This window comes from Takifugu flavidus, chromosome 10 (genome assembly GCF_003711565.1).
Source record: "Takifugu flavidus isolate HTHZ2018 chromosome 10, ASM371156v2, whole genome shotgun sequence".
Lineage (NCBI taxonomy): Eukaryota > Metazoa > Chordata > Actinopteri > Tetraodontiformes > Tetraodontidae > Takifugu > Takifugu flavidus.
In genome coordinates, this window is record NC_079529.1 from 3994045 (window position 1) to 4007134 (window position 13090).

At 43.5% G+C, this 13090-nt stretch overlaps 2 protein-coding genes across 3 annotated transcripts; both read left to right on the top strand.

Annotated features, from left to right (window-relative positions):
- Nucleotides 1-245: 245 nt before the first annotated feature.
- zbtb32 (zinc finger and BTB domain containing 32) lies at nt 246-7153 on the top strand. The gene is made up of 5 exons (XM_057045556.1): nt 246-486; nt 2588-3560; nt 4337-4446; nt 5553-5714; nt 6029-7153. The coding sequence occupies exons 2-5, from the start codon at nt 2605-2607 to the stop codon at nt 6256-6258; spliced, it is 1458 nt and encodes a 485-aa protein (XP_056901536.1). The 5' UTR covers nt 246-486; nt 2588-2604; the 3' UTR covers nt 6259-7153.
- A 1741-nt stretch (nt 7154-8894) lies between these two features.
- On the top strand, nt 8895-12046 carry igflr1 (IGF-like family receptor 1). Of its 2 annotated transcripts, none has more exons than XM_057045573.1 (7): nt 8895-9061; nt 9136-9328; nt 9424-9448; nt 9852-9906; nt 9988-10125; nt 10198-10269; nt 10359-12046. In XM_057045573.1, the coding sequence occupies exons 1-7, from the start codon at nt 8968-8970 to the stop codon at nt 10691-10693; spliced, it is 912 nt and encodes a 303-aa protein (XP_056901553.1). In that variant the 5' UTR covers nt 8895-8967; the 3' UTR covers nt 10694-12046. The 2 variants fall into 2 exon arrangements, with proteins under 2 accessions (XP_056901553.1, XP_056901554.1); XM_057045574.1 differs by having other exon boundaries at nt 8896-9061; nt 10243-10269.
- The last annotated feature ends 1044 nt before the right edge of the window (nt 12047-13090 follow it).

Here is a 13090-nt window from a genome sequence, read left to right on the forward strand (position 1 = left end):
ACACATCTTCAGCTTTGGTGTGGCTTTTGTAGCAGCGCAGAGCCGTCTATTAATGGATGACCAGCAGCTCAAACTGGAGAGGACAATTTGTACAGTTTCAACACACGTGTCCCTGTAACCACTGTCCCCATTTTTCTCTGTCTCCTCAACAAGCACACACACGCACACGCACACACACACACACACACGCGCGCACACACGCGCGCACACACGCGCGCACACACACACACACACACACACTGATATTCAATAATATTTGCACCAAACTGCTTTCACCACTTACATTTGTGATTTACGAATCCTCCAAACCAGCCTTGCAATCAGAGACCCAATGAGAGCTAGACTGAGGAGGAGGAGCAGGGACTGTTGACAGATGAGGAAATCACCAGAACCTGTGCCTAGACAGACATGTCACTTCAAGACACCTCACAGTCATCATGCGAGCTAGCTCATCAGTCTGCAGGAGCCAAATTCACTGAGCACCAGGTAGGAGTCTCATCCAAATTACTTTTCTTTTCGCTGTTGTTGTTGTTGTTGTCTAAAGACTTCAAACACACCTTCACGCTCACCGTCTTCCACGTGTGTTGTGAGTAGTGTGCAAACACACGCACACCACTAGATTATCTGCAGATAGAGGTTGACGTGCAAGCTCTGGAGGACTGAAACTTGCCTATAAAGTCTGTATAAAGTTGAAAATGGATTTCCCCTGGTATTCCGCAGCAGCGCACAGGGCTGAAGCGTTCCTCAGCGTGCCACAACTTTGCAGACTTGAGCGGTATTTGATGGCTGCAGAGCTTCCTCCACAATCAGCTGAACTCTCTGTACTGTACAAGCAGCTACAGTGCAGGAGCTGAGGCCTGCAGCAGAACTCAGAGCAGCAGAACTCAGCCTCTGACATTCCTGAGAATTACACATCGCGTTGTCCACACCATCTGGATCACATCCACCTTATTAAATTATTAGCCAAGAATGAATATGGATGACCTGCCAGTACATGTCTGAGCTGTATCTGCAAAAATGAAGGGGAAGAACGATCAACTCCCACGCTTCACGGTCCTAGAAAATCTTAACTAATCCGAAATGTACGGCAGAATGCGCACGCAGTTACCCTCGCGAGACAATTTCAAAGAGAGGAACTTCAGTTATGATCATTACTGCTGATTGTTTGTAGCCACCGAAAGAACATATGGTAAAAAAAAAAGAAACGTGAAAAGAAAATAGGTTTTTGTTGCAAAATATAGTAAATAATTGCCTCAGATTTAACATAATGATGCATTTGCAGAGAATATTGTCTAGTAAAGGTGTCACCTAAAGGCTCACCTCATGGCACAGTAACTTTTTACAGCTCTCCTTTGATAACTGATGCCACCACTGGAAATGGGTTCTTTTTTTCAACTCTTTAAATCTGCTGCAAAAACACATTTTGTTATTATCATTTAACCAATCAATTTATTATTATAAAATTACCATTAATGCAAAAAAAACAAACAGAATTCATAAATATGTATCATAATCAAGCAAAACAATAGTTTAATTATTGTGTTCATTTAAAAAATATATTTAAAAAGAAACAGTTTCACTTAGATTCTCAATGGAAAAGCTGTTAATGTCACATCAATTCTCTTTATGTTCTCGTCTAAAAATGTGGCTGAACTCCTGCCGGAGTGAATCTCACTCTAAAAGTGTCTCTTACTCATTATTTTTTTCAAACAGTTGAATGAAACTTGAATGAATTTACAGTAAACAGAGAACAAAATGTCATTTGTTTCACATGTAGTTTCCATTTGAAGCCACTATCGGAGGAGAACGAGGTTGTGTTAAAAAGAAAAAGAAAGAAAAGAAGAACATCTCAGTTCTTGATATGACCTCTGTTGCAGACGAGACCAACCACACGCTCTGTGATCATAAAAGTTCATCAGAACCCCGATGACGGCGACTTTTCAGCGCTGCAGAAGTTTCAGCAGTCGGTGCTGGCGAACTCTTTTACCGCCTGTTTTAGTCATAATATTCCTGCTTTTTCTCTTTTTTTTATCTTCCACAGCTGCACATTTTTGCAGTTTGGTGTTTAGCAGCTCAAATTGCGGGCGCATTGTTGTTGTTGTTCCCACTTTACTCGTGTTTACTCATGTGTACAGTCATTAGTCACGGTTTCATGTACGGGCAAGGTATTGTGGCTTCGACGGATCTGAGCGCTTTTACAAGACGTCTCCACACATGAAGCAGACAATCAGAAGCAATATCACTGTGAGGTTTTTTACTACGTATAAAATGAAAGACACTTGTAAAGAATTTAGAATTTGATCTTCAAAGCAGAGAGAATTTATCACCTCGTTTAAAGCGAATGATTAGCTTGATGAGCTGATTAAGTTCCGCCTCCTCAGTTGAAAATGTTCCAACCTCAAATATGTTATCTGTTAATTTAAGAAAAAACAAAAAAAACATACACACATCAGATCTGCTGATTTGCGCATTCATTTTTGCAATTACTGTATCTGCAAATGTCAGGCAGATTGGAAAATGTGGGCATGTTATGATCAAGTCCCCATTTCCTTTTCTAAACTTTCTCTTCTCGGATATTTGATTACAGTCTTTTAAAGTTCAGAAATGATCAGAATCAACAACACCCAGTACGTCCACTTCCTGGAACAGGCCGATGCCTTACGCCGCTCCGGGATGATGTGCGATGCCGTCATCTCTGTAAGGAACCAGATTTTCAGAGCCCATCGCCTGGTCCTGGCTTGTGCTAGCAGGAGATTAGCCGAGAAGCTCGCTCTGGGAGGCAACGAGGGCCCCGTCCGCTGCACGCTAGAGTCGTTCTCTCCGCGCACGTTCAAGCAAGTTCTAGATTTCACCTACAAGCAGGCACTGGAGGTGACTCTGGATGACCTTCAGCTACTGCTGAGGGCCGCCGAGGTGCTGGAGATACAGCCGCTGGAGGAGCAGTGCAGGACACAGCTGGAAATTATCCACTGCAAGAATGGCGAGGTGGACCGGACGAGACAGGGAAGTGGGAAGATATCGGAGCAGAAGCTGAGAGAAGGTCCAGTTCAAGATGAGAAGCTGGGACCGAGTGTGGGTGAGGAAAGCGACAGCATCATTATTGAAGACAATTCCCCAGTAGACCCTGTTAAGACCCCTGACAGCCCACAGCCCCCGATGAAGAAGGCCAGAACGCCCTCGTCATCTGTGACCCAGTTCGACCGGGTCAGCGTCATCTCCAGACACGCAGGCAGCAGCGCCGCCTTCTCTTGCCCCTGGACTTTCCCCAGCTCATTGAAGACTGTGGCCACCCTGAAGAGGGTGGCAGACTACACAGGCTTCATTCCTTGTCACCCTGTCCAGCACCCAGACCAGTCCGCTGTGCCGTACTCCTTCTCCAGCACCACTCCGCACGTCCTCCCCTTACTGGCTCCCCATTTTCAAAGCTCGGTGGTGGCCTACTCAGACTTAAACTCGGCCTACGCCCAGGGCTTTTACGCTAGATCGGAGGGGATAGAAAGCATAATCAAGCAGGGCCTGCTGAAGAGGAAGGGGAGATCGTTTCAATCCAGCGAGTCAAGGTCAGTAGCTACATTTTTATTCAGCCACTCCCTGCATTACCTGCAACAGACTCACCTAGAACCCCATAAGTTGCTAAGTTGTTCCTTTACGCAGTTGCCTGACTCATCGCTGTTTGGGCTGATGAACATTCTAACTTTCCACCTTGAGCGGTTTCACCTGTTAACCCTTCCCCGCCAGAGCTTTGTTGTCTGACACATTGGGCTCAGCACAAAATAGCACAAAAAACAAAACAGCTCATTTTGGACTGAAATCACATTCTTATAATGGATTTTGGACTAATTCTACATGAATTTTCATTCATCTCTTGATTATTTAAGGTGATTTGCCCCATTTCTTTTCTGTCTATCACTTCTACTACAGCCTTCCCCAAAACGTAAGCTGACAGTGTGTGAAGGGGAGCCCCCTAAATTTCTCCCCTTCTGTGCAAAATTGTAAAAGATTAACCACCCACAGAAGCAGGGTTTTCTGTTTAGGCTTAACTTTGCCACAAAACTTGTTGAAAATAATCATTTGCCAGCCGCAAATCGCTCTCCGCATCACACTCTCCCCTCTGCACATGCTAAAATACAGCGAAACGGGCCTCCTACTCTGAAGTAAACGTTCCAAATAACTTGCGGTTACGGAGAGAGAGGAAGCCAAAGGTGTTAAAAGATGTTATCTATGCTATCATGTCACCATGCTGCTAATACCGATCTCTCCCCAGGCCGCTGCGCCTGAATCGGAGGGAAAATAAACCTTTTTGTAATGGTGGCATCGTAATATGAATTTTCCACAGCAACACCAATGGTCCTGAATCCAGCACAGATTCGCCAGGCGAGCGCCATCAGCGCAGTAAATGTCCCTATGATGAGCCGGGCCTGAGGAACACGTCCTCCGCCACATCGGGTAACTTTTCCTTGTTTTACATGGCGGATTCGCATCTGTGGGTGCAACCGGTTCACGCGGAGCCGTTTCCTGCAGCGAGCCCGGTTTCACCGTGACCTCTAACCTCCTCCTATCGAGCTGCGCAATGGAAAGTGATGAGGAGCGTTGTGGGGTTTTTTCGAGAACCTGTTGCTGCAGGAGCAGGGTTGTGGTTAGCAGATACAGCGAGACACGTCCGTGCAGTACAGTATGTACTGTCCACACGCCAGAGTCAATAATGTCTTTGACAGAATGTCAAAGAATCTCAAGCGGTTTCTTTTTCTTGAGTATTTTGGTGGAACATCGGGCCAATATGCTAAACAGTGCTGCAATCAAATGGAAATGCCAACTGCAATGGAAAAAAGACGGCTTACTTTGTTGCCACTTGGCACCTGAAACAGTCACCTGTGTATTATAGTTCTGTTTTTCACCACCTTTCCCGATGTCTAAAGAGCTAAAGAAAGACCTTTGACAGAAGACTTGCTAACGATAACTGTTCGGGCCAAGTGATTTTTTTTGGTAATTGTTGTGGTTTGCTCTCTTTAACTACCCTATTAACCTCCCCCACCCCCCTGCACCTCTTGATGCAGCATCCTGTGCACAGACCCAAATTTTCACTCAAGGCGACCTGAAACAGTGGGAGGCCCCTAAAGGCCACAGAGCAGATGCTCACACCTTTGTGATGTGCGTGGAGTGGCAGGAAAGTAGGTTTTTTACGAACGTGCAACAGGATGCTGACCAGAAATACACCCACGCCGCCACAAAGGCGATTAAAGTGGCGCGCGTGCAGCTGATACTGTGCAATAAATGCAACCGCCTAATATCCGTGCTAGGAATAAATGACTGTCGTGAGGTTTCATGACATTAAATCCCTAAATTCTGCATTACATTTTTCACTGATTTGAAGTTTAAACGTGCTACGAAGCAAATACGCAGCAAATGCTTTACTTTAAGACTTATTGAACACAAGAGCCATGGATATTCACTTTTATATCTACAGTAAACCCATTATTTTCCTGGACCATTTGCCGTTAATGGAACCTCTGAGGCATTAATGTACTGATAGCGTTGTTTTTTTGTCCGCACAGATGAGTCCTGTGGGGGAAGTTGTTTCAAAGGAACCGGGGACGTGACGCAGCAGCAGTCCCGTCAGCAGGGACACAAAGCAGGGAAGCCACACCAGTGCCAGCACTGTCCCAAAAAGTTTAGCCTGAAGCACCAGCTGGACACACACCTCCGCGTCCACACTGGTGAGCACATTCACCTTTGAAAGTGCACTTTTTGGAGGACGAACTCTTGCCAATAAAGTGAGCTGTTTCTTTCCAAAGTTTATCCAACCCGGATTGTAACAAATAAATATTCACACTAAATGGACTGATTCATCCTAATACCCTTTTCCGAGAAGTTGTTTCAACTTGTTTCTACAGAAAAAGCATAATTCTCTTTTCCAAAGTTCCTTTAGAGTTCAAAAATTTGTAATTGTCCTCCCCACAACCTGCACATTAAATCCACCCCCCTGCTGTCATCTCCGGTCTTCTGACCACTTTGACCTCTGCTCTTCCAGGAGAGAAACCCTTCGAGTGTCGTCTCTGCGGTCAGCGCTCGCGGGACTACTCGGCCATGATCAAGCACCTTCGCACTCACAATGGGGCCTCACCCTACCGGTGCACGCTGTGCCTGGAGTTCTGCAGCAGCCTGGTCGCCATGCAGAGGCACATCAAGAACCACGCGGTGCAGGAATTCCCCCCTGGCTGGACCATCAGCAGCACCTACCTGTACAACTCACACACCTGAACCGAAGTTCTCATTAGCTTAAAATCAAGAGTTTAAAATGTTGTTGCTGCAACTTTTCCACAACAAATTATTTTCAAAGGCTTAACCATCTATCGGCTAAAATTACAGCAATCACGAGATTCAGCATCATTCATACAGTTCTGTGGTCACATTGTTTACTAAAAACAGGCATTAATTCCAAATTATGAATGTGAAAATGTTCTCAAGTCATGTATGAATGTTAACCTGATATCAGAACCTTGTGTCCTTCCAATAAAAAACATTTTTCTTTTTATTATTACTCTTAATATGGGGGCTCTGGCGCCCTCGTGTGGCAAAATCTCTGCTCCGTTCGTCAGAAGTGACAACTCTATGAATTGCTATTATTTTATCTTTCAGTCAGTTTTTCATGTTCTTACAATTGAAAAAGAGAACTGCTGTTGGGGTTCCAATCCGAGCTCAGAGTGCATGACTACTGTTCTAGCTATTCTTGCTCATAATAAAGCTCAAGCTGTGACACAGCTTGAGCTCACCTTGCGTAAATCTTGGTAAAACATACCCCAGTAATGTCTCATATTTGCTCTCTTCCTTACTATATTTGGTCAGTGATGCTCAGAGCTTTAAGTGGCCCAAGACAGGTCTTCAGTAACATACAGACTAATGTATAAGAGAACTAACTGGCACCGACCACTCAGACGGAGCCTAGTCACAGAGAAGATTGGAGAAATAAGTGATTGACAAGCATTCAAATGACATATTCCTGTGTTTGTTTCCAATCTGTATGCTGCACAACACAACTGCAACCTTTTGTCTGCTTCTATGTGGAACTTAAAATCTCTTGTGTTCTTTAATCTTACAGAAGTAGTTTTACTTTGTCAGCTCCAAATGTAGAGATTAAACATCCACTCCAACCTCAGTCCCTGATGTGTTTGGGCTTTTGTCCTTATATTCAAGCAACTCATTATTGACCAGCAGTCTGACCATTCTGGTCCTGATTGTTGACGTCACTGGCTACCTCTGTTAGCAGAAGCGCTAATGCCAGCTAGCTGCTCTTCACTGGCAACATATGTTGGGCCTCCTGTGTCAGTGACAACATTTCCAACTAGATTCACTAATCATCTGACTCATATCAAGCTGTAAATCAACCAGGTGTAGGCGTTCACATGGAACATCCGCAAAATCCCTTTGTCTTTGTGGCTTTTTTGACGCGCTCGACTCGCGAGACTTTCTTTTGAGTGAGAGTCTCGTGAGGGACAGACGTGCTGCGCGTACTAGTGCACACTGCACACTGGGTAATGTAGTGACGCCATCGGAGTATGCCGGAGGGAAACGAAAAATGACAGGGACGGAGTTCATGAGAAATACGCTGTAAAAAGTGTGTGTGTGTGTGTGTGTGTGTGTGTGTGTGTGTGTGTGTGTGTGGTGTGTGTGTGTGTGTGTGTGTGCGTGCGTGTGTGTGTGTGTGTGATGAGAGGTTTGTGTGCACTAAAAATCGCATTAAACTACATTTTCTAAATAATGTGTAAATACTGCTTTAAAAAAGGCCATTGGCTGTGATTCATAACTGTTCATAAAAATGAATACTCTATCTGGAATTTTTCGAGATAAGGGCACTGTGAAGATGCCCAACACTGAAACGATGATACATTAAAACATGATGAGGAAAGACTCCAGTGTCTTCTAAAACCAGTAATGTATTACTTATATAATCAAATAAGTGATGCTAACTAAGACCTTAATCACCGGAAAGAAGAAAGGCAACATCAAATTAAATGTTTTTGCCTGTTTTGTCCACTCCAGGCCCCTCTAGAAGACAGAGGAATAAATAGGATAAACAGAAACAGCAAATTCTGAAGAATATAATCTGAGAATACATCTCAGATCGATACACTCTTCTCACAAACTGCACTTTTAAATGTGTCTTCCTTCCCCTCTGGAGCGGCTGGTATCTGAGGCTTCTCATATTTGTATAATTGCTATACTGATCAAACTGAAGAATATGTAACATGTGATTAAAGGTGATATGAACAATGTTTCTGGGTGAAAGTAAACTCTATATATTTCCCTCACACATGTTGCAGTGGGTTGGAGGCCTTTTAGCACAACACACATTTGTTGAATGAGGCGATTCCAGGAAATGACAGAGCAGTCCAACAACGTTGGCTCCCTGGAATTAAAGCTTGAAGTGGAAAAGAACCTGTGTTTTCCCAATGGAATATTACACTTCTGAAGAGAAGATCCAGGCATCCCAAGGCCGTTTAAACGTTCCAAGACGTTAAACATCTTCCTGTTTAAGGAATGTAAAAGGTAAGAAAAGAAGCAAAAATACTAGAAGTATCTCTCTGACCTCGTCAAATGTACTTTATTGAGTCAGTTTGTCAACAAATATATTTAAATATATTCCTCCGTGCTCCTGGGCTCTTTAGAAAAGTTAACAAAAAGATAGGTTCGGTTATTTTAAGCGATGAGGGAGACATTTAGCCATAATTGCAGTAGGAAACATAACAGCATGTCATTATCTCAGCCGAGGAGAACAATATGCTTACCAAAATGGAATTTTACTTTGTGTTTGCGGACGGAAATGAATGAAGTAGAGGTCATTAAAAAAAGGCGGGGGGGATTTCGAGATGATGTGATCTGCTCGGAGGAGGAGGAGGAGGAGGGAGGAGGGAGGAGGGACGACGTCTTTGACGACTCGACGGTGTTTTAGTTTCGAGCCGCGCGTCGAGGATGCAACGCGTCAGATACTCGCAAAACTGTCCCGATCTGGGAACGCGCTGGAACCCGAACGTTTCCAAATGTGTTCCCTGCGACTTCAAGCCAGGCGGGTGTTCGAACCCAGGACGGTACCCCGGAGCCCCGGAGCGCGGCGCTGATCTTTCCTTCTTGTCGTTGCAGGACATAGAGTCTCGCCGAACTGCGGCTACGATGATGAGGGAGGGAAACATGAGCTTTACTTTCAGCCGTGCCCAAACAGCACTTTCAACGACGGCAGCAGCGCCAGCTGTCACCCGTGCACGGTGTGCCCCCCCGGCTTCTCTCCGCTCGCCCCCTGCACCTCCACCACCGACACCAGGTGCACGACGACCCCGTGAGTTGCATTGCCTGACACCCGCCTCCGGCTCCTTCTTCAGAATTTGAAGCTTTAAATTAAAAAAAAAACAAAAAAAATCTCCCTATTTGCAGATCACCGAAAAATGACACAAGCCGAGTGAGTATGGAACGATTTCTAAAGCCAATTTTCACTGTTTAACCGTAAAACTATTTATAACTCGATTGATTCGTTCTTCCAGATAATTGTATTTCTGTTTCACAAAGAGTGATGAAACTTTTTATTGTCCAACACCGCGTTCAAACGTTTATTATATAAGTGTATTTACATTTTTTTACCTCCACCTCACACATTGAAGTTGGTCTGTGACATCTAAGAGAGGTGCTGGGAGCTCAGCCTGTAGAGGAAGGTACTGAATCCATAAATGCTCACAGGGGGCCCAGTATGAGCTGAAACTCATTATGGAATGTACCCTGCCTTCACCCGCATGCACTTGGGAAGGGCAGATATAAACAGAGCCTCCCATTTTCTCTCTGGGTAAATAACAGTGTTTTTCTTTTAGAGTGACACTACGCCAACTACCACCTCTCCCCCTCAGACTTTCCCCAACGTACTTTGTAAGGGTGTTTACGTGAATAGAGTGGGTTTTGTAACAGTACAACTTTAAACAGAATAACAAACAACCATTGTTTTTGTAGTGGCGGTCCAGCTGGTTGTTCTTTGCCTGGTCCTGGTTGCAGTGTGTTTGGTTTGTGTTAGGAGGAAAAGAGCTTTGAGTGTTGGGAAGGGCTTGTTCGGGAGAAAAAGGCTCAGGACTACAGAGGCAGGCTTTGAAGGTAATTGTCCCAAGATGTTTTATTCATGGGTTTGGTTCATGTCAGGACTCGGTGCTTGTGTTTTAAGAGTAGGCTGTCTGACATCAGCATCTGCTTTCCCCCCTCTCTCTGCTCCAGTCAACGGGACTGAGGAAGACACTCTGGGTGAGTGTGGTCACAAGCTTTCATGCCTGAACGTCTTTTTTTTTTAGGTGTATGGTGTAGTTTGTGCGATTTTCTGTGTTTTTCCGTAGATTCTGCCATCGTCTCAGCACCGATACAGACTGTCCTGAATGACCTGGATGTTCTGGAAGATCTGATGATCCTACTGGACCCCGAAACCCAGGGGGTGAAGAACACCAAGCACCTGGCGTCCCACTGTGGGTTCTCCTCCACGTGGATCACCTACGCTTACTCAATGAGAGACTGTAAAAGCCCCCTTAAAGCCGTGCTGGAGGGGATCACCAGCAGGCAGCCTGACTGGACGGTTGGGGACTTGGTGAAGATGCTGAGGCTGATGGAGCGAAATGATGCCATCGCCATGCTCTCCAGGCTTAGACCAGATGGCACCAACGTGTGCAGTGTCTAACTTTGAGGTCTTCAAAACCCCAAATCTAAGCCTGGTTGAATTTCCAGACTTTTAAAGGATCGAAATCTTTTTTAATGTGCATGTTCCTTTAGGTCAGGGGTCGGCAACCCATGGCTCTGGAGCCGCATGCGGCTCTTTGGCGAGCTTTTTCAAAAATATGAAAATGGAAATTATTTTAATATAATTTCTGTAGGAGGAAAAATGTGAAATTCTTAGTTTTCCAATGCTGCATAAATGTGTATAATAAATATTTAATTTCAATATCTCATTATAATGGAAGTTAAACTTAAAGCGTCATCGTACAGCAGAGTGGCCACGTAGTGCCTCATTCTCTCCAGGATGTGCTGCAGGGAAAATAAACATTTCATCATGAATGCTCACTATGTTTTTGTAGCCTACTTATCATTTGGAAAGTAGGTAATACAGCTAATATAGACACTTACAGCATGTGTTGCCTTTATTATAAACCCTATAAGGCTTTTAATTTTTTGCAGCTCCAGATTTGTTTCTTATTTTTTTGGTCCAATATGGCTCTTCCAACATTTTGGGTTGCCGACCCCTGCTTTAGGTCAAGGGTTTCCAGACCCAGTCCTCGAGGGGGCATAATCCAACCCGGAATTTCAGTCCAACCTGGCAGACGTCGCTTTCGCCTGAAATCTTACTTTCACGTTCTTATCTTTTACTGCTTGATAGGAAAGAAAACCTGGCTGGATCACAGCTCTAGAGGTCTGGATCTGGACAACCCCTTATTCAAATCGCTTGTCTTGTGTCTCCGCAAAGGATTACAGGAATTTATATTCAACAGCGTGCTTTTTACAACACTATTGTCCAATATCCTCCTGTTTTAATGGCCTGCAGAAGCGGTTCTAATGAAGACTTGATGGGGTGCAAGTCTCTTTACACAACCACGTTTTCACGGGTTCTACTTTATTTTTCCATGCAGGTTATTAATTCACTTCTTTTTTTTTAATTTTCCCCATCTACATTTTTACAACGTCCTCGGCTGTAACTAAAGAACTTTAACGTTTACCACGAAGCTTCCTCTGACATGTCTCATTACCTATGTGATGTGTCTTTTCCTTCCTCTCGGGTAGCACAACCAGGTTGTTATTTTATTGATAACTTAGTATTTATATCCAGCTTGACCAACATCTCTTTGTTTAATCACCATGAACACAAATGAAACCTAAAACTGTCGACTCGGTGGGCATTTCTAGTAAAACTGATCACTGTATTATCATGCTTCATATTACAACATTATGTATTTACTTGTCATAAAAATGTAAGTTCAAACACCGTAACATCTTTATTAAGCAAACATCATAAATAAAAAAAGTGCATAGAAAAATTAAATGGGTTTAGAAATATGTATACAAATATTTACAAACTTAAGGTTTATTTGTACATGGTAACAAAGACTTAAATTTAAAGATCACATATTTTCTCATTTTTATTTCTTTTACACTTACTTTAAAATAACCTACTATATATATTTATATATATATTTATATATGCGTGTGTGTATATAACATACAGCTTTCTTAACAGATTCTGGGAGAGATGGTCGTGACAAGGTTTTAACTAGTGCTGCGCAGTCTACATCTCAAACACACACACACACACACACACAGGCACACACCCCTCACACTACAGGATATTAAAACCGACGGCACGTGTATTCTCATCCTCTCTTTTGCATCAGTATTCCCAAACATCTGTATGGACAGCTGAGGTAGAATAGGAGTAGGGAGTGACTCTGCTCTTGTCAGACAAATGATTGACAACTAAATCTGGGTTCCATCCCAGTGATTGGACATGCATGAAAGAAAAAGCGGATTAAGAACGATATAAAACATGATGGGAATTTGCTCCAATATCACAGAAAAGGAGAAAAAAACAAAACAACCAATAAACAAAAGCCAAAAACCAACATAAGATGATGATGGGCTTGGGGAGGCTAACAGTGCTCAGGTGTCAAAACCGTCAGTAATCAACATTACAAAAAAATATATTTATAAAAATTATTCTTTAAAAATTACTGCTTAGGACAATACAGATCACAGGGGCCCGGGTGCTCGACACCACTGGCCCAAAAGAAAGTTCAAGTAAATTAGTGAAAGCAGGGACATAATTCGTCAACAAACAAAAATAAGAATAGGGGGAGCTCTTCTAATACGATTAACTGCCAACTTTTGTACAAAGCACAACCATTAAGCATTAAAAAATAGAATTCTAAACAGGAATAAATAGAACGACCAATTTGAACAGTGTGATTTCTTTTTTTTGCCTCATCACTAACAGCACTGGACATGGACTAAGAACATCATCTAACATTCGTATTTAAGGTGCTGAATGTTTTCTCAGCTCTGTTGCACACTGTTTATTGCCACAACAGAC

Coding starts and splice junctions, on each gene's coding strand:
- zbtb32 (XM_057045556.1), top strand. CDS start 2,605: ATGATCAGAATCAACAACACCCAGTACGTCCACTTCCTGGAACAGGCC. Junction 3,561..4,336: donor TTTCAATCCAGCGAGTCAAG/GTCAGTAGCTAC, acceptor AATTTTCCACAG/CAACACCAATGGTCCTGAAT. Junction 4,447..5,552: donor CACGTCCTCCGCCACATCGG/GTAACTTTTCCT, acceptor TTGTCCGCACAG/ATGAGTCCTGTGGGGGAAGT.
- igflr1 (XM_057045573.1), top strand. CDS start 8,968: ATGCAACGCGTCAGATACTCGCAAAACTGTCCCGATCTGGGAACGCGC. Junction 9,329..9,423: donor ACCAGGTGCACGACGACCCC/GTGAGTTGCATT, acceptor CCCTATTTGCAG/ATCACCGAAAAATGACACAA. Junction 10,126..10,197: donor TACAGAGGCAGGCTTTGAAG/GTAATTGTCCCA, acceptor TTTTAAGAGTAG/GCTGTCTGACATCAGCATCT.